Here is a 20,863-nt window from a genome sequence, read left to right on the forward strand (position 1 = left end):
AAACAAACACGTTTATATTCCATAATCATAGTATGATATTTAATACAACCATCAAAATAATCACTGCAAAGCCAAAAACCATATACTATTTTTTTTAAGTCCAAATATATTAGTAATAATAAAGAGGAAATAGGCTAAACTCGAGAATATGATGGTGAGATAACAAAATACAAATACCCCAACCAATCCTTCTAACTAATATCTATCTTCTTGCATCTCCTGAGCAGTGACAGAAGGAGGATCAAACAAACTAAATGCTCTGAAAGCTGAAATCACTGCTAGAATTATGAAGCAAAGAAAAGTAATCATTTGAAGGATGAAAGCCAACTTCACTTTGCTGCAAAACCTGCCATAGATACTGCAGGCTTCACTCCAAGAATCTTCCTTAGCTCCATTGTAAGCCAGGTAATGTATCTCCATTGATGCAGCAACTGACGTGACCAATAAATAAGCCACAATCTGTATAAAACATCAATTGAAGAAATACAAATAAGCCAAAAGATCCTAAAATTAATGTAAAGAGTATGATCAGTATGGTTATATTGAAGACATACTCAGACTGCAGAGGAAAATTAGTAAAAAAAAAAAAGTGCTGATAGCTTCTCTATGATGAAATATAGTTCAAATTCACGATGAAATTACTCTCCATAATTTCCATAAGGATAACTGTCAACATATTATCAATTTTACCAAGTTATAAAATTAAAGTCAGAATGTCCATGGATTAGTGATACATGTGCATATTGGGGTTGGGGAGCGGAGTTCCAATTGATTTTTTATAAAATTGATTATAATAAAAGTGTGCGGAAAGTGAAAGTAATTTATGCTTGGATGTATAATCAATTGTGTTTGGATCAATGTTAATAAAGTTGATTTTAGACAAAAAAAAAAATGAAAGTAATTTTAGACAAAATTGATTTAATTAAAATTGCGTATAAGAAACATGAGTTACAGCGATGTGATGCATTTATATTGATACTTAGGGGTGGAAATAAGTCAAGCCAAGCCAAGCTTTGCGTAGCCCAAACCTGGCCTGCATTGTGTTTTCATGGCCCAAGCCTGGCTTGTGGCCTGTCAACAAGCCAAATTTTAAGGCCTGACTTGTCTTATCATAAAGTCTAACTTGGCTTACAAGCCTACTTAAAATCCTATTTATCTAAAATGGTGGTGGTCGTGACTCACGGTGGTGGAGAATAGGCGGACTTTGGGCGCCACAGTGGTGGCTGATTGAGGCCGCCGACATGGGTGCTTGCCTGCTGTTGTTGTGCCTCATGTGCTATGCTAAAATTCTGAAAGGCTTCTATTTATACAAAGTAAAGTAAACATCAATTTAAAAAAACAATATACTATATTATTAATATTATATTTATTTATAATATTAATAAAAATAATATATAAACAAGCCGGCCTATCAAGCCAAATAGGCTTTTATGATAGCTTGGGCTTGACCTTTTTAGTTAATTAAGCTTTTTAAAATGGTTAAGCCCAGCTTTTTTAATAAACGAGTCAAGCCAAGGCAAGCCTCTGACGAGCCAAGCCACAAGCCCCTGTTTGGCCGCCTGGCTTATTTCCACTCCTAGATACCTTTATGAAAAAAATAGTTTTTATAAAGTAAAGTTATGAAATTCAATCGTAAAATATTCACTCATCAAATCAATGTTAGTGCTACACTTAAACATCATTTTACCGGTTAGAATTGATTTTTACTAAGTAAACTTGATTCTATTTTCTAAACATTTACATAGGGTAAGGTTGAGAAATTTAGATGTAAAATCTTAGAATTAATTATGTTAGCTGAACTTGGGTTTAAAAAAAAAAATTTTTTGGTACACCGGAAAGATAAATTGCACCTCCTGGGATTGATCCCTGGACTTTTCACACCCAAACCATATGTCCCCTAACTCTTACCACTTGAGTAATCATTTGAAGACAAAAAAATTCTCTAAAATGACTCTCAAACATCTATTTTTTTATCAAAAATTGATTCAGGGGTTACCCAACAGGAACCACACACGCATAATCTGTCTCCCTAATGAAATTAAGGGTAAGCTAGGATGAGTACCAAACCTGATCAGAGATAAAGAAAATCCAAGCTTTGGACACTACATATCTGACCCATGAACAAGCTGCAGCAACAAGAGCATAAGCAGCACAGAGAGCACTAACAAAAACCATATACCTGTCAAAAGCAAATTGCAGAATTCACAGTTTATACTTCAAAATAATAATTACAATCAGTGACATGGAAACAGGAGATTTAATGTTGCTTCTTACTTGAGACCCAAAAGGTTGCTATATTTCAGCATTCCATAGATACTGTTGTCTTGGTTGTTAGTCACAGTAATCCATATTGTTGCCACAGATAGAGGAACCGCAAAGAGCCTCAGAGATGAATCAAAAACCTTAAGCATTGGAAGATGGTTTTTCACAGAAGGACTATCATGAATATGTGTTCTCATATTTTATATGCAATAAAAGAAGCAGAGGGATCTCACACTCTCAGAACAAGTATTGAAATTGAATTGGTAATGATATCTTTGTCTATATATAATGAAAGAGACTTAAAGAGTTCAAGTGTGGATCATGTCTTAGTTAGTGGAGTTGGTGAGAATAGTGGGAAACGCTTTTTCAGAAGTATAATCATTCTATTTTCGGTTGTGGTTGGTTTTATCATGTATTACAAATTGCATGATATTGCGTTCCACTTCCATCCGCTTGGCAAGGTGGCATTCTCCCTTTCTCTCACAAGTTACTAAAATCTACTGTTTTCTCAGAACCGATCCAGATATTGGTTTAAAATTCAATGGTCCAACTTTCATTGTATTAAAAATTAGAGTCGATTCTTAACTTAAAAATTACTTCTAGAGTTGAGGGTTTCTCTTCCTATCATTTATAAAGGCACGTATCTATGAGATATGACTAGCTAGCTAATGTGATAGTTCTAACACAGCCGCTCGCATTCAGAGCATGACATGTGAATCGTAGAATTTGCAAAATTGGATATATGTAGGGTGATCCAAAGATGAGAAGTCTCCACTAACAAACCGATCTAGGATAGCTCTAATACTATATTAGAATTTGAGAGGTTTAATTAACCCAAAAGTGAGCTCAAAATTTGTGTTGCTCTATACTTTATAAAGACTATATGTATCATATCTCTAGTCAACTTGAGTTTCTAACATATTGAACTAGGCATAATTAGATAATATATTTCTTATACTCTCGTGCTACCACCACGCCATCTACTACCACCAACACTGGCCATTGTGCCGCCTACTCTTGCTGCAAGACAACTAGCACTTATCACTGTTATGACCACCAACCTCCTCCACAAAAACCTCATGCGTCACCCGTACCTGCCATCACTTCTTCTCCTCCTGCAGTGGTGACCACCAGTTGCGGCCACTAGCCCTATCACTGAAACCTCCTCCTATGCAAACGACCACATACTACCACTGCCTCAGCCCAACCTCATGGTCATCACTAACCAGCCTCCACTTTAGTTGTCTTTGTCTCTGGGTCAAGTTGCTTCCATCGTCACCACCCTCGTTGCTTCCACCCCCGCCTATGTTGCCTCCATCTCCTTTCTAAGATTTTGTTTTGGTTATTTTAGGATCTTTAGCAGCCTTCCTCTTATATCTCCATGTTCTCAAAGTTACTAGATTGGCCCATTTTGGTTCCATTGAAGAGATTAATTGGCCTTCCTTGATAAATGAACAATTTACAACTCTGACAGAGCTGGTTGAGTTATTAAAATGGAAGCGTGGACTAAAAAGGAAGATAAAAGTGTTATGCTATCATATTGAGTTTTGGGGGGCTTGTATATGACATTAAGGGTTTTTCATCATGTTTCAACTAGATGTATTAGTTTGTTTACTTAATTGAGTATGTTTGCTCTTAATTTTCTTGTGTATCTGCATTGCGTATCGCTCATTAAAATTTATTCTCACATAATATAAATGTCATTAGAAAACCTTTAGGTATTTATTCCAAACAGTATCAAAATAAACACAGCCACACAATACCTTTCAAGTCAGCTTTTGAATTTAGAAACAGTTTTATAATTTAGTTTTTTTTGTAAGCCAAAGAATTGTATTCAAAAATAGCACAAGGGGTGCTAAACCCAAATACAAGAAAAGAAAGAGAGAAAAATAAAGAAAGAAAGAAAGAAATAAACAAAGTTTAAAGAACTCATCCGCACAATCCAAACCAGATTAAGTTCCCTTACAAACTTAAACTATTACTCCAAATAAACCAAGAATGCCCCAACATATAGCAACAACATACAAACCCAAAAAGCAACCACGGCAACAGACGTCCAACGCCCAGAATGCACAACAAAAGAGAAAAAATACAACCCGACCTCCACTCCAAACGTACCACGAATAGTAGCCAAAAACCCATGTCCCTAGCCAAATTCAAAGAGAAGAGAGGCATATGACCGGATTTGACTTCCATTCATATAATGAATAATGAAACTCCCTCACTTTCTCTTTTAACCAATGCCAAGTTCGAACCTGGATTAATTCCACAACCAAACCACCGTCCCAAACACCATCCTTGAAAATAACACTGTTACGAGTTATCCACAAGGACCAGCAAGACGTCATCCACACTGTTACCTCAGCAAGTCGTTGTTTCTTGTTTCTACCAACAAAGGAGAACTGGCTAAAAAGTGATTCTGATGAAGATAGCAATACAGTTTCAAACCCCAACCACCGATAGACAGCATTCCAGACATCAAAAGACCGTGAGCACGTACAGAACAAATGATCACAACACTCTTCTATACGATTACAAAAAGAACATAATACATCCACCTCTGCCGGAATGACACCTCTCCTCCTTAAATTCACCTTGGTCGGGATCCGATTTAGCAACATGCGCCAAGCAAAAGCTTTGACCTTTGAGGGAGCAAATGCATACCAGATTGATTGAAAATCGATGCCAGACACTCCTAAATCACTCACATGCAAAAAAGAATAAGCTGAGTTAACTGAATAAGCACCCTCCTCCCCTGGCTCCCACAACCATCTATCCGGCCTCCCCTCCTGCAAACTACCATTATTAATAATATTCAACAGGGTATCAAACCACAACTCCTCCCTCCCACGCAACGCCCTTCTCCATTTAAAATTCCACTCCCACATGCCATGTCTCCACTCCCCCAACTCCTTTACAATAGCATATTTGTTTTGAGACAAATTATACAACCTGTGAAATCTCCCCTCCAAATGTCTTGACCCAAGCCAATCATCATGCCAGAAACTAGTTGCATCCCCATCCCCTAGTGTTTTCCTAATTCCCAATTCAAACCAGTTATATTCTGAACACAAAGAAAGAACACCCCTCCACCAAGGGGAAGAACATCTACCACCAATAATTTGGTATTTAATCACCTTGCACCAAAAGCTATTTGGCTCATTCAAAAAACGCCACTTCCATTTGCCAATAAGAGCCTTATTAAAGGCAGACAAGTCCTTTATCCCAAGACCACCAAGTTCTTTGGGCTTATAGGTTAACAAAGTGGGTCATAATCAAATTAGTAAAGCCCAAAAGTTAAAAAGTTGGGCTTTTGTAGTGAATGCAACCAAATAAGAATAAAAGTTGTATCATACTTCTTCCTTCTTCCTCTCTTCAAATTGCTGCACCAGTGATATATTCTTTCTTCCTTCTCATTTTATCGTATCTCTGTCCTATTTTCATATCATATCACTTATTATATTTTTTTTTCTCTTCTCTTCCTACTTCTGAGCTTTTACCTCTAAACTAGTGTGGTATGACAATGTTTTAAAACTCGGCTTGGACCGGCCAGTCTAACCGGGACTCGGTCACCTGATCGATCCGAGCCTCCCATCAGATCGGTTTTGCATGCAATTCGGTGGGAACGGGTTTGACTCGGCCAGTTCAATGATTGACTCGGTGACCTGACCAATTTTTTGTCGGACCGGCGAGTCACCCAATTCCTTTTTTTTTTTCTTTTTTCTATTGAGAATGAGTCTTGAATGTTTTTTTTTAATAGACAAATGTTAGTTGTTAATAATGTTGGTAAATTAATCATCCTCAGGGTTCGAATCTGGACCCTTCACCTTTCATCTGACTCAAACCTTTATGGGTCTTGAATGTAGCCCGATTTTTTTTTTTGTTACAGGAGGAAAAAGAATGTAGCCCAATTTGACTAAGAGTATTTATTTAATATTTGGGCCTTTCTTTTTTTAATTTATGTTGACAGTGGGTCATGGATCTAAGCCCAATTCAGCTAAAGTACTTATCCAGCAATTATTTAACTTCAAAAACGTGAAATTGATAACAAAAAGGTGGTGGGGAGGACCTGAAGAAGGTAGATTGACGAAAATTTCACCACTACACCACACCATCGAATCTGCTATTTATCTGCTATTTATGCACCTCATTTATTTATATATCTTAACTTTATATGTATTGCAATTTTTTCTAATTTTTTTAATCTACACCTAGTCAAGCATTCGACTTAGTGACTCATTGGTCCGACCAGCGATTCATTAACTCAGTACCCCACCGAATCGATGTCCGAGTTGTGTCTTAAAACACTGGGTGTAAGTGAGCTTAAAATGTGAACAATATTTATCCATATTTGTCCTTTATATCGAATGCGAAATTAACAAATTTGGGTCTAAATCATATTTTTTTAAATTAAAATGTGAATCCTCTTTTTTCTTCTCTTTTATTTTTGGTGTGAATCAATAAACCAAAGCTTCCGTACGACTGTGTGGCAAGCATGACCAATCACAGTTAGAAGCAAGACTTGGTCTAAAGTCTAAACCCTAATAAAACGGCATTTACTTCTCATAGACTTAGACTAATAGCCCCCTCTCCAAGTGAGGATAGTTTCTAACCCACTTCTCATCCTTTTTTCCCATCACACATTTTTTTCAACTAAAAGATCCAAGATTAAAGGGAAATTATCAACCTCCAAATCTCAAATTAAACCTCAATTATAATAATAAAATAAGGTAAATTCTGTGGTACCCTGAATTTTTTTTGGGTGTGGTACCCGAACTAGGTAATTTAATTGATTATTATCATATTATTCAAGGTAAATACTACATCTTTAGATTTTACTTCACTTATCAATTGACTTTATCTCATGAAATTCATTTCTTAATGAAAAATGGACGAGTGGTGGAAACGAATGATGGTGTTAGAGATGCGCGTAAAATGATCATGGTTAATGGATGAACAAAGCTCAGAAAACACAACTAGCATATCTCATGTACCTAAGAATGGAACAATGCATTACTATAATATAACAAAATCAAAATTTTAATCGATACATGAGTCTTTATTATTGAACCAACTCATTTTGGGTACCACACCCTAATCCGGCTTAAGGTACCACAGCAAGCACCAAATAAACCTCTCCATAAGAAACTTAAAAATGAGAAGAGAGGATAAAATACCCTCAAAGTGAATACATAATTAGTTACCCTACAGATGTAATTTTTCTAGGAATTTAATTTGTATCCACTGTAAAAATGTAATTTTCTTGACAAGGCAAAAAACCGAATTCAGATTCAACATCCAATAATCTGTCGCCATATTAAAAAATAAACTTTTAATTTAATCAAAATGTAATTAAGGTGTTGTCTAAATGACATTAAAAAATCTTATGTTAAATCATTATAGTTTTAAGTGGATCAATAATATTTAATATAAATAAGTTAGAAATTTCACTTATATTAAATATTATTGGTCCACTTAAGATCACGATGATATAACCTAAACTTCTTTGGGGTCATTTAGCTCTAAAATTGAATGAAACCATTTAAATATGTGATATTAAATACTTGGATGTGAGTGTAAAGAAGTTTGATATTTACACCAATGCATCAAAATTAAACTTTTTTTAGTTTTTTTTAGAAAATAATTTGACCTAATTAAAAGACTAGAGTCTAGATGGCATGCTAAAAGCTATAGAATTTAATGTGGACAATTGGCTGAGATCACCGGCACAAAAGTAACAAAATCAGAGCAAAATTATTTATCTTAAAATATAATAAAAATAAGATTCTTTGTTTGAATTTATTAAGGTCAATTTCCGAATAAATATAGTACTACCATAAATCTGTGGTGGCCAAAACAATTCGCAATCAAAACGACATGTGGTGAGGTGAGTTACGTGTAACGCTTCATATCGACAGTTGTCGTTTCATCTATAGACGAATGACGCTGCTATTCAATAGTGGCGTTCAAAAATCGGTGAAGTCGTTTTGATTTTTCCGTCCTCTAAGCATGAGTTTTATCTTGAAACCTAAACATACTCTAAATTTGTTACACATTTAGAGATAAAATAGCGTTTATTTCAAACAGAAACTGAGAGAAAATTGATTACTATCTTTGAAAATTTACTGTTACAATTTCCAATTTTCAAACAGAGAATTGCTTCTATGCAATACTACATTTCTTGAAATGGTGCAAATGGTTACTTTTGGCAATGAAAAAAATATGAAAATCACAATAACAATAATAAAATGAAATACCCTCCTATAATTAATCAAGAATCAACCAAAAAAAAAAATTAAATTCTATACTATATTAATTATTTTTTGATAATATTATTCTTATTTAATTATGATACATTACATTTGTTATAATTTCTTTCATTTTCACTCTCCAAAGACTTATCCTTACATTTGATTATTTTAAATAAAAAAAACTTTATTTCCTTAATTGAGTTATGGGCAATTTTGATAATTCATCATAACAAATTAAATGTAACTAACCAACTATTAAAAGGATGTGAAGTAACTAGTTTTTTCTTTTCAAAAAAAAAGAAGTAACTTATTTTTATTTTTTATGAAGATGTGAAGTAACTAGTTGATTTTATATTAAGGATCGAATGCAGTAATAATATCTGAAGGAAGCAATATATAAGGGGCATATGGGTTTTGGGCAATTTTGAATCGCTAGTAATATGTATTGTCAAAAAAAGAAACTACCAAAAATTAAAACACAAAATGTATGAGTTTTAGTTATGGGTAGCTATTTTTGTAACTTAAAATGCTGTTATGGCTAGAACTCGAATGACGATAGTGTGAAAGGTTCAATATTTTTTTTACCTGGTTAACATTATTTCTAAACCTCGAGTGAATTAATCTAATGGCCTCCGAGTTTAGGGTACTTAAAATACAAAAAAAAAAAAACTTTTATTTTTATAAGCTAAAGAATACATACTTCAACCTTTAATACATAAGAGAGATTGAGTGGAGAATAATAAGAGAAACGGGCAAGCGCATGATACATGTTCTTTCCCACATTGCATGCACATCTTTCATTAAATATCAATAAATTCAACCTTAAATTCATAGAGTTTTTGTTCTGTTTTCTTCTTACGGTGTTGGTAGATGGGAACAAAAACGAAATAAATCAGGAAACAAACAATAAATACAAAAATTAAAACCCCCATCTTGATTTTCTTTTCCCTTTTGACTTTTTATTTTGTACTTTTTGGCATGTTACATAATACATATCTCTTGGTTGAGGAATGCTCGTAACTTGCTCCATTTATAGTTTTTCACTCTCTCTTCTTCCTCTCACAAGAAATGCAAACACTCTCTCTGTTTTAGCTCTGTTTCCATGGAAAAGCACAAGTGCAAGCTTTGCTTCAGGAGATTCTCCAATGGAAGAGCATTGGGTGGACACATGAGGTCTCACATGATGAACCTTCAAATTTCAAAGCAAGAAGAAGAGTCATCAAGAACAATTCAACTCAGTTTTGAAGCTGAATCAGCTCCATCATCATCATCATCTGAAGGTGAAGAAGATGATAAGGGTCTTTCTTATGGCCTCAGAGAGAATCCAAAGAGAAGCATTCGCCTTGTAGATCCTGAGTTTTCCTTCGCTGCTCCGGAAAATGGGTCTTCCATTCTTCTTCAAGATAGAGAGAGCGAGACAGAGTCATCCAAGAACAACCCTACACGTGCAAGATCCAAAAGGGCATGGAAAATCGGTGATTCAGATCATAAAAATCGTGAAGCCGTGATGAAAAAGGTTGTTAAATTTTGTGAAACTAGTAAAACAGAATCGTGGGTCGCTGATCATGAACCTGTTAGTTCGGTTTCTGATGCGACAACAGAGGAAGATGTTGCATTTTGCCTCATGATGCTGTCCAGAGACAAATGGAAAAGGCAGAAGAAAGATCAGAAAATGATGGATGATCAATACGAAGATGAAGATGAAGAACAAGAAGAGGATCAAGATGATGAAGAAGATGAAGAAGCTGAGAGATCCATGGAAGACAGTGAAGAAGAATCACAGGAATTGATGAAAATTTCCAAGAACAAAGCACGTAAAGGAAGGTACAAATGTGAGACATGTAACAAAGTGTTTCGATCTTATCAAGCACTTGGTGGACACAGAGCGAGTCACAAGAAGATGAAGATGAACTCAAAAATGGATCATCAAAATCAACAATCACAATTTGAGGGTGGAAATTGTGGAACTAGTTTTGTGGTGGAAAAGAAGATTCATGAGTGCCCTGTTTGTTTCAGAGTGTTTGCATCTGGTCAAGCACTAGGTGGGCATAAGAGAACCCATGTTACTGGATCATCAATGACAATGACAATCCCACCAGCTCCATGTTCTTCAAAAGTTGGAAGCAGCTTCATAGATCTTAATCTCCCTGCTCCAGTTGATGATGATGATCTTAGCCAAATAGAGAACTCTGCAGTTTCAGATGCAGAGTTTGTCAAACTCAAAGCAAAACCTATTAGGCATTGATGAATGAAGGTTATCTATCCAAGTTGGAATTTTTTTAGTTTTTGATGCAACTTGATGATGATCCCAAGGTAACAAATTTTGGTAATTTTATATATATATTCTGCAAATTTGGTTATATAGTATGATATATCATAACTATTTCTTAGATTTTCTAACTTCAATTCAGTTCTCCTGAATTCTGTGATGTTTATGTAACAAATTACTCAACTCAACCGATAATGGAGGAACCAAACTTGTATTCTTATTCTGTTATTCAGAATCAGAAGTCTTTCTTCTTTTTCTTGGAAGGGTTTCGGTTGCTTTTTTCCTTGTTATGGAATTGTGGAAAAGAATTTGCAAGCATGCGTGTTGGTGGGTTCTGTTTCAGCTTCCAAGCAAATACAAAGTAACTGTTCTGCCACTAGTTGATTGTGAATAATAAGCAAGAAAGTATTTCTCACATGAAGTTGATCAACCTACAAATATTTTTTTAATATTAAAGTAACTCCAAAGATTGACTTTCATTTTACAGTTCATAAAAGAAATATGTTATATTCATGGTTATTTAATTCTTGGAAAATGTAATGGAACTCTCATTTAAGGGAGGGCAAATTGGGTCGATGAGGTGGGTTAGGTCAAGATCGCCATTGGTTTGCGTAAAGTGGTTTACTTTGGGATGGATTGCCAAACTTTTGATATATATGTTAGAAGTCCTAGTCAATGCCATGTCTGGGTGGACGAGCGAGCTGGCCCACCTAAAGATCATGTTCTTGGAGAGAAAGAATTCGGAGTTCCTTTGATCGTAGTGTCGTGGATGTATGTTGAATGCACAGTGGCATGTGAAACGTCCAAGGAGGAGTATGTGGGATATACCAACAAAATGTACATTGACACTCAAGTCAACTTCTAAATAAGAGAGAAACTTAAAGTCTTAGAAGAATATTCAATGAGAAGTATGAATAATTTGTATTTACATGACGAAACATGTATTTATAGAGTGTGATATGACCTATGTTTGAGGAACTTGGCCTTATTGAAGTAATTGTGGAAAACTTTCGAGATAATGGCTATGCTTCGGCAGCCTTCAGGCGTTTAATCATGATGTTGGCTCTGCTTTTGCTCGACTAATTTATAGATGAGGTAGTTCTCGTTTTGGTCGTCCTAGCTGACTAGCACAACTTTCATTTAAATGTAAAATTTATGGGTGGTCCAGAACAATATTAGGCCTTATAATCATTTGGGTCGGTCATAATAGGAGCCCATCAGTTTGGCATGTAATGTCAAGTTTCACAAACATAGGAGCCTTTATTTAGCCCTATTGATTCCCTATGGGAACTTGAAGTCAACCTCGTTCATTTGTAATCTATAAAGTATAAACACTACAAAGAGAATAGCATGGAATCTACGGTTCATTCACGGGTTTTATTGTATGTTGCGTGGGTGCATGATAAGCTACGGTGGAACTGCGTTTTATTACTTTTTGGTTTAGATAAGCTTTTATTTACTTTTAAAGATATTTGTTATGAACATATATAATTACTTTTGGATTCAGAACAAAGGACTGATGCCACGTTATTCTTTTAACCGGAAGATAAATCAGAATGTTAGAAAATTAATAATTGATGTTTGCATGTGTTATGAAATACATAAATCGTGATTAATGGTTTCAAAAGAAAAAATCGTGATTTAATAAAACTTTTTATTAGAAAAGTATATTAAATTTAAATAGGATAAATTTTTTTGTTTAGAAATATAAATTTATAGCTGCTAAACTTATTATTTTCTTTTCATTATTAATTATTATAATTATAATATGTTCTTAACTATTAATTGACATATAATAATTTATGATTGTTGTGTAAATAATGGAAGGATATTAATTTTTTTAGCTGAAATTTAATTTAGAATTTAAAATGATGTGATTTGTGTAAACTTTTTACACTGTTAGTGCATATAAATTAATCTCATAAATTATATGATGATTCAAAAACCTACTATTTAATAATATTTGGATTAATTAACATGTGTTAATAATATTTGCATAATAATATGGCTTAATAGCACTTTTGATCCCTCACTTATCACGATTTGACAGTTCTGATCCCTTATGGAATTTATTAGCGTACAACGTCCCTCACATTTACTAATTGTTGCAGTTTTGGTTTTCCGTCAGCTTCAATCCAATTTTTGATTAAAAAATAATTAAAAAAACTAGAAATCATGAAATTGTTAATTAGAAAACATCAAATTGTACTTCAAGCCTTATTTTTAATTAAAAACCGTTAAATATTGGATGAAAGTTGACAAAAAATCAAAATTGCAATAGTTAGTAAACGTGAGGGACATTCTAGGCTAATAAATTCCTTGAGGGACCAGAACTATCAAATCGTGATAAGTGAAGTACAAAAATGCTATTAAGACTAATAATATTTAAAGTAGAGATTAATATTCAGATGTTTGTCAAATTACTTGCAAATGATTTAATTTATTTATATATATTTATGAAAAGTTTGTAATGAAAATGAAAAAAAATTATGTTGATAAAATCAATTGACTATATTTTATAATATATTTAAAACTCTTAAAAAATATATGATCTGTGCATCGCATGGGATTCTACCTAGTAAAGTACATATGTATAACATCCATTACTTACATATATTTGTGGGTTGGTCAATTAGTAGACAATGGGGGCACTATTATGATTTTGACTTTAGAAGCTAGTATGTTAAGGCTTCGTTTGGTTGGAGGGAAAGGAAAGGAAAGGGAAAGAAAACACGGAAATCGAGGAGTGAATTTGGACTAAACCTTAGTCCAAATTCACTCATCGATTTCCGTGTTTTCTTTCCCTTTCCTTTCCTTTCCCTCCAACCAAACATACCATAAGATTTCATATGAAAGAAAATTTGACTGGTTAACAACCCAACCAAATTAGAAAAGATAGTGTAAAGTACTGGAAAGGATGGCAAAAAGGCACAATTATCTTATACCCTTTATAAAGTATAGATACTAGCTAGTTCCACCAATGCACTTCTCTTATGCTTTTTAATTTATACATCCTTACAAACTTTCTTCAAGTGGTACAAATTAAATCAATAAAATTTCGAATCTAATTGCTCAACAACCGGCTTCTCTCACTCTTGACTCTCCTCTTCCAACTTGGAAGGCTAACATCAAAGTGCTATAATTCAGAAGTACTATTCGTAATGCTTGACCTTATCATTGTCATATTTGTATAAACTTTTTGTTATCTTTTTCAATAATAATTTTTAGACCACTAGATATCAAAGTACAATTTTTTTTGAAAGCAAAAATATATTGAAGATAAATATAAGACAACATAGACATTCTATAGAAGAAGGGAAAGCACCAAAAGGGGGGTCAACCAAAAAGAAACCCACCCAACAAAACACCCACAAAGGTAGAGTGCAAAAACCTTCCGAGGCCTAAACAAAACCCAAAACCCCCTAAACAAAAATAACCAATCAAGGAGCCAAAGTACCCGAAGACCATCCATCAAACAGAGCACAAGAGGGACTAAAAACACCTAGACCTGAAACAAAAGGCAAATCTCCTCTACACTTCCTCTACGGAATTTAATATGATCAGCAAGGGAACTAATGGCCTCCTCCTCAGAACACTTGAGGACTAGGCCAACCCTCTTCCCTATCAAAGTACAAATTACTAGGAAATTGTTAGAGTAATGATATATAGGTATGCATATATTTTCTAATGAACATCCATAGGACATATATTTTTGTAATAATTTTTAACCCTCATAACATTTTGTAGCGGTTAAACTCTCGATAAAGTGATGGGTTTTAACTCCTTTCCCATGTGAAAAAGGACCCAAAGTGTGAAAGCTCACTCGTCGCACTTATCCTAGTGAAGAATGGTCATAAAAGAGTAAGAGTGTGTGTTTATTTTGACAAAAAAGATAACTAGAAAAGTAAGAGAAAAGAGAAGAGAAGATATTCTCACTCCAACTCAAGGAAGTTGTAGTGGGTACTGTAGTTCTGTTCCTCGTTAGATTGGAGAGAAAAAATTGAACAGCAGAAGCATTAGCAAATTCTAGTTTTGTATGATATTCTCAGTTCTCTATTTGAACTTTGTCGCTTTGTTGTTTGACTAATTGTTGGACAAATTTTTACTGTGAAAGAAACTCTCTTGTACGGTTGTACCCATATTTTGATTGTAGTGGAGCTTGATTGACTTGGTTGTGCAGTGGTTTTAACTTCTTATTGAGAAAGTTTTTCATGTTATAATCTTCGTGTGTGTTATATTAGAGAAATTTAGAGAAATTATTGTCCGCTGAATATTGTTCTTATTATTACATTTGATTCCCCAACAAAAGTCATATGTCTAGAGGCTGTTAGCGAAAGTAAATGTCTATTAATCATTTACGTAATCTCCTTAGTTCTTGTTTTGTTCGTTCGTTTTCTTTTTCATTTTTCTCCCAATTTTCCCATTTTCTTTCTCTTTAGAAAGAAACCTCCATATCCTACAAAGCGTGAAGCAAAAGAAATCTAGAATAGTTTCTTTTAAGGGAAAAGAAGAAACCTTTTGTGTTTGAAGAAGATGGAATACAACTATACAAGCACATGGTAAACTGCTATGAGTGATGATAAAATACATTTGAAACGGATGGCCACAAACTGTTTTGAAAACATACTGTTACTGTGTAGTGTTAGTTGTGTGATTTTTGTTGATTAGCGCATTAATTTGGTCGGTTAAATCTCACTATTGAGCCCCTTTACTTATGCAACACGGTGAGGTGATTGAGGAATTCTATTCCTCAACTTAAGTATTTGAAGGCCACTAATTAAAGTGCATAGACTGAAGATTAGGCAAATGCGGTACAGATTAATTCAAAATTAAAGGCAGGAAAATAAAGGATAAACCGATAAAATTAAGATATAGGTTTGTGCTTGACTGATTGATTAAATATATGTTATTTAGGAATTGAAGTACATTCCATACTCATAGGTAGGGATGTAATTGAATCAGATTAATTTGGATCTGAGTTGGGATTGTTCAAGTTTCTCAAATTTTCATGGATCCAAATCAAACTAATTTGATAATTAACGTGTTGGTTCGGGTTCGGTGTAAACGCATAATCACGCGTAAATTTATTCTCTAGTTAACTATTTACTTAAAACTTTTGTATATTTATATTTAGTTGTTTATGAATGAAAAGCACGAAATACAATTCCTTCATGATATTAGAGCTTATTTTAGATTCATTTCTTGTGGAGACCTCTCATATTTAGGTTACCTGTTGATGTACATTTCACGCTCCAGATGCCCAACCCTGGACGTGAGAGAGTGTATTAGAAGTCTCACATTAATTAGAGATATAACTAAACAAGCGACCATCAACTCTTGAACTAGTTTTTTGGTTGAGTTAGCATTTCTAATTCTAATAAGTAATTTTAGTAAATTAGTTTTTTTTACCGGGATTTAAACCTTGACTGATTCACCCTTCATTCCTCCCTTATGGTCACTTGTGTAATTTGGTTAGTTGCAAATCATGTTGGTTCTATCTCAACCATCTAAGATTCACTACGTGAGCGCGCACTTGTCTTTGTGCTCTCTAGCTAACATTTCCGTTTATAAGTTTATTGATTTATTTAGTCCCCAAAACATTGAATTTAGCTCCTAATTAAGTGAGTATGAACACGTAATCGGATATGCCTCAAGAACTCTCATCTTATATATATAGAATATATATGCTTTGGATTCACCGTCCAATTTATAGTTTATATCATTTTCAACAGGTACGTACTTCATCAAGTTAAGAATATACCCACTAACATTCCCTCATGGCCTCATCATCTTTAGGCCAATAAAAACCCCAATGTACTAATTTGTATCTTCACCAAAAGTCAGTATATACCTATTTCCATTTACAACGTTTTGGATCTATATATATATAATTTGAGGGTAGGTAGTGAGGTGAGTGAAGAAGAGCATGAAGTTTGGGAAACTATTCACGCATCAGATTCAGGAGGCGGTGCCAGAATGGAGGAACAAGTTCTTGTCATACAAGAAATTGAAAAAGCTGATACGGAAGATACCAGAGTGTGGGAATGCTGAGGAGGAGTTTTTGTCTTTGTTGAACAATGACATCGACACACTCAATGAATTTTTCATTGATAAAGGGGAGGAGTTCATCATCCGTTATCAGGTTATATTGTGTACATGCACATATATCCTTGTTTATGTTTGCCAAATATTTATGGGTTTAATTCAGTTCTATGAAAAAAAATTCCTCGTAATTTTTTTCCAGTGTGAAAACATTCCCATTGAAAACAAGCTCACATAAAATTTGGAGTAAAATTAATGGGTTAAAATGTTTTTATTCTAGGGGTGAATTGAATTTAGTCTCTTAAAGCAATATTTATAGCTTTTAGTCTCAATTATTATTGAAATAAGGGTAGTTGTTGTCGTGTTTTTTGTGACGGTTTTTGTGTACTAAGCAATTTTTAAGTGTAATAAATTATTTATTCTTGGTTATAGTAGCAGTTTGAACCACCGCAAAATAGCTAATTTCACCCGATTCATTAATTTTGGGAACTAATAAAAGCTGTAATTTTTGTTTAAAAGGATCAAATCTTATTCACCCCTATTTTACAGGAAAAAAAATTAACCTAAAATTAATTCAATTAAAGGGTAATTTTTTTAACATATTAAAGGGTAATTTGAGATTGGAAAAATTGTGTATGAATGCAGGAGTTGCAGCAGGATCAGAAGAAATCAATTAATTTATGTGGACCAAATGGCACGCAGCCATCAGAAATGGATAATAAGGAGGGGATGTATATATTACTTAAGCATATTGTTGATTTGCATAGTGAAATGATTCTATTACTAAACCTCTGGAACATTAATCAAACAGGTACTGTTTTTTTTAGCCATTGTAAGTTTGAAATTCCCAAAGATTGCAATTGAACTTGCACAATTTTTTCTTCATTATTACATTCTTCACACTACTAAATACTAATTCTTATAGTATTATATCACTTTTCATTAAATTTAAATCACCTATAAATCCACATATATTAGAATCTTTATTCATTAAATATGTAAAAACCATAAGGGTGTAATTATGAGGGGATATGAAAGAAGCTCACCCCTTGGGAGATTTCAAAAGGGGATGAGTTTGAGGTATTTTAAAACCCCTTCATCCCCTCAAAAGAAATTTTTTAGTTACCTCAATTGGAGGGTTTTGTGAATTACCAAATAAGCAAAGGGCTTACCCCCTTCCCCTTCTCACACCCTCCCCTCCCCTTCATTCAAAGTCTTCATCTCCCCTGCCTTAAACACTCCCAAAGAGAGCCTTAAGAGATTTTGATCAAAATGAGTAAATTATGATGTGTAAGTTTTCAATTTAACTCTTCTAAAATGAGGGAGTGAGTAAATAAGTTATGACAACTAAATTAACGATCGAGATTGTAATTATATGTAATTGTACATATATCATGTGGCTTTGGTGCTATTTAAATCTCAATGACACAGCGGAACGCACAAAGATTTGCAAACACAAAACCCTATGTAACAGAAAACTGGAATCCACCAGGATTTGAGAAAATTCTCGTTTTTTTTATTGTCAATAATAAACTTAAATAGGCTATGTCTTACAAGTCCTTAAATAGGAAAAGAAAATATCCTAACAGAAAAATAAATAATATCCTAAAAATCCTAATTAAAAATAAAAGATCCTAATTGAAAATAAATAAGTTCCTAACAAAAAATAAGTAAGATCATAAAGATTCTAACTTAATTAGAAAAACATAATAAATCCTAAATTGATTTAAAAATACTAAAAATAATAACTTCCTAATTAATTGCTCCTGCATTAGACGAAAACACGCGCAACATCTTCATCAAAACGCGCAGCAAGCCTGTCTGCGTCACTCAACCATTAATTTTTTTTATGTAGCGGTTATAATACGTTACATTATTATTTTAATTCACTTTACAAGAGCTAAATCCTTATGTTCTAATCTTATTTGTGTATATAAGAGGTTTTGTAAAGCACCGGACTAGATACTATCTTCATACCCTAAACTTTTTTTATTAGAAAAATATGTAAATTGCAATGAGTCTTTGTCAACTTGGTTCTTGAAATATGTAGTTGGTGGGGCTAAGGCTATCATTTCTTTAAGGTTCTCTAAGGTTCTGTTGTTTGCAATTGAGGTTGGGATATTGTGCTGATTATTGCCTATGAGCTATTTATCTACTTGGTGGAATATTGTTTTGAAGGAATCTAGTGATGTTGGAACAGCTGGGGGTCATCATTTTATGTTCTTTTTTCTTATTACTCATTGGAAGTCTCATCTTGATCTTAGGAAGGGGTACTCTTTTTCCTTCACTAGGTTTTCCCAAGGGGATTTTTTCTAGTAAGGTTTTAATGAGGCCCCTTTCTTTGATCTCTTTTCTAAGGTGGGGTTGGTGGCGGGTTCTCTCTCTTTCTTTCTTTTTCTTTGGATCTTTTGCTTTTGTACTCATTTTCTCCTTTATCTCTTTGTATTGGGTTGAAGTACCCCTTGTACTTCACTTAATATATTCATTTCATTGCCTATAAAAAAAAAAGGAAAATACTCAAAAGTTGAAGGTGTAATATTTCGGTCAAGTTAATTGCACGATCAAATTTGATCAATTAAAACGTTGTTCAACTTAATTGATATTTTACTCATTTAGATACTTTCACATTCTGTACATCTAGAATTCTATAACTTGCGTTAGGAGACACCAATGTGAAAGTAACCCAAGTTCTATTTTTGGCTTTCAGTTGGGTTCAGCTGAAACCAAACACACATCCCTTCTTCGAGAGAGACTAACCTGTGCAAAATCATTGAGGAACTAAGTTTACCATTCACTCTATGTTTTGGAATTGTGAATCCACTGATCTGACTATTGATTGATGAGTTCCTGCTTATAGTGCATTTTTCCATAAGGAACCTGCTCTTGACATGTTTATATATGAAGAATTAAATATGATGGATTGAGTTTTGCAGGCTTCGCAAAACTTGTGAAGAAATATGAGAGGAGGACAAGCGGGCTCCAACGCTACCCATTCCTTCAGAAAGTTTTGGAGCATCAGTTTCTCACATCTGAATTCATTCCAAAACTTGTTACGGAATGTGAAAGCATAATAAATGAGGTAATTTTCCATGTTGGTGAAAATTCTAAAACACCAAATGAAGAAGCCATTGCATCTAATGGAGAACCTTTACTCCCAACCCAGCATGATGCAGCAGTGGTTGTGAAAGAGGGTGAGGTTTCAGAGTCAAACATAGAAAAGAGTTTGAGAGCACTTGGGAAATATAGAGATAATTTCTCACTTCAATCTCTAGTGCCCTTCTGTTTGAATGAAATGACCTATTGTAGTTGCTGGAGATGCTTTTTATATGATTCGGCCAATGAGTTGTTATCTTGTCTTTTTCCCACTTGTGTTGGCCAAAGTAAGTTTGAGATTTGACCATGTTTATAATGTTCCATTCTTCAGCTGTTGTTAGTTTGGATTGTATGGAGGACTTCTGTTTAATAAATGATTGAACTTTCCTAAGATGGCTTCTTTAAGTAGTTATCTGAATCTCCTTTCTCATTCTGATGTTTCAGTTGATCAGATTCGTTATATACTTTTCTTCTTCGGCTTGTTGATGAAGCATTCTAACCACTTCGTTCTTGTGGGGAGGAAGTGATAGTTACACTACCCGAAATTCGTTCTTTAGCGAACAATATATTTCAATCACAAATTAATAGCGACCAATTTTGCGACGGAATCCATGATATTTTGGTCATCTCTAAATTTGACTTATTAGCGACCAAAATATCGGTCGCTAAAAAATAGAATAATAAATAATAAAACAAAGTAGCGCCTGAACTAGCGACGATTTGGCGACTGAAATATCCATCGTTATGCTAAGGTATTCATTTATTAAACTTATGTATTTTTCAAGATAACGACGGATATTTCGGTCGACAACTCAGTCGCTACATTGTTTTATTATTTATTATTCTATTTCTTGCGACGGATAATTCGGTTGCTAAACCGGTCACTACTTTGTTTATTATTAGGGGTGGGAATAAGATAGGTCTAGGTAGGCTTTGCGTAAATAGG

General features: G+C 34.0%; 3 protein-coding genes across 3 annotated transcripts; 2 read left to right on the plus strand and 1 right to left on the minus strand.

Annotated features, from left to right (window-relative positions):
* LOC130729491 (CASP-like protein 2D1) lies at nucleotides 1–2,522 on the minus strand. The gene is made up of 3 exons (XM_057581263.1): nucleotides 2,275–2,522; nucleotides 2,068–2,179; nucleotides 1–459 (listed from the first exon to the last, which is right to left on the minus strand). Exons 1-3 carry the CDS (start codon nucleotides 2,457–2,459, stop codon nucleotides 196–198), a joined length of 561 nt encoding a protein of 186 aa, XP_057437246.1. The 5' UTR covers nucleotides 2,460–2,522; the 3' UTR covers nucleotides 1–195.
* Nucleotides 2,523–9,463: 6,941 nt separating this feature from the next.
* Nucleotides 9,464–11,190, plus strand: LOC130732477 (zinc finger protein ZAT9-like). Its single transcript, XM_057584516.1, has one exon. The coding sequence runs from the start codon at nucleotides 9,616–9,618 to the stop codon at nucleotides 10,756–10,758; it is 1,143 nt and encodes a 380-aa protein (XP_057440499.1). The 5' UTR covers nucleotides 9,464–9,615; the 3' UTR covers nucleotides 10,759–11,190.
* Nucleotides 11,191–16,579: 5,389 nt separating this feature from the next.
* Nucleotides 16,580–20,322, plus strand: LOC130729492 (SPX domain-containing protein 3-like). The gene is made up of 3 exons (XM_057581264.1): nucleotides 16,580–16,924; nucleotides 17,470–17,635; nucleotides 19,758–20,322. Exons 1-3 carry the CDS (start codon nucleotides 16,709–16,711, stop codon nucleotides 20,219–20,221), a joined length of 846 nt encoding a protein of 281 aa, XP_057437247.1. The 5' UTR covers nucleotides 16,580–16,708; the 3' UTR covers nucleotides 20,222–20,322.
* The last annotated feature ends 541 nt before the right edge of the window (nucleotides 20,323–20,863 follow it).

This window comes from Lotus japonicus, chromosome 1 (assembly GCF_012489685.1).
Source record: "Lotus japonicus ecotype B-129 chromosome 1, LjGifu_v1.2".
NCBI lineage: Eukaryota > Viridiplantae > Streptophyta > Magnoliopsida > Fabales > Fabaceae > Lotus > Lotus japonicus.

What these genes read in the sequence shown, in the direction of transcription:
- LOC130729492 (XM_057581264.1), top strand. Translation starts at nt 16,709, where the DNA reads ATGAAGTTTGGGAAACTATTCACGCATCAGATTCAGGAGGCGGTGCCA. An exon ending in AGTTCATCATCCGTTATCAG is followed by an intron (nt 16,925 to 17,469) that starts GTTATATTGTGT and finishes GTATGAATGCAG; the next exon opens with GAGTTGCAGCAGGATCAGAA. An exon ending in CTGGAACATTAATCAAACAG is followed by an intron (nt 17,636 to 19,757) that starts GTACTGTTTTTT and finishes TGAGTTTTGCAG; the next exon opens with GCTTCGCAAAACTTGTGAAG.
- LOC130732477 (XM_057584516.1), top strand. Translation starts at nt 9,616, where the DNA reads ATGGAAAAGCACAAGTGCAAGCTTTGCTTCAGGAGATTCTCCAATGGA.
- LOC130729491 (XM_057581263.1), bottom strand. Translation starts at nt 2,459, where the DNA reads ATGAGAACACATATTCATGATAGTCCTTCTGTGAAAAACCATCTTCCA. An exon ending in AGCAACCTTTTGGGTCTCAA is followed by an intron (nt 2,180 to 2,274) that starts GTAAGAAGCAAC and finishes TGCTTTTGACAG; the next exon opens with GTATATGGTTTTTGTTAGTG. An exon ending in TTTTCTTTATCTCTGATCAG is followed by an intron (nt 460 to 2,067) that starts GTTTGGTACTCA and finishes TGTTTTATACAG; the next exon opens with ATTGTGGCTTATTTATTGGT.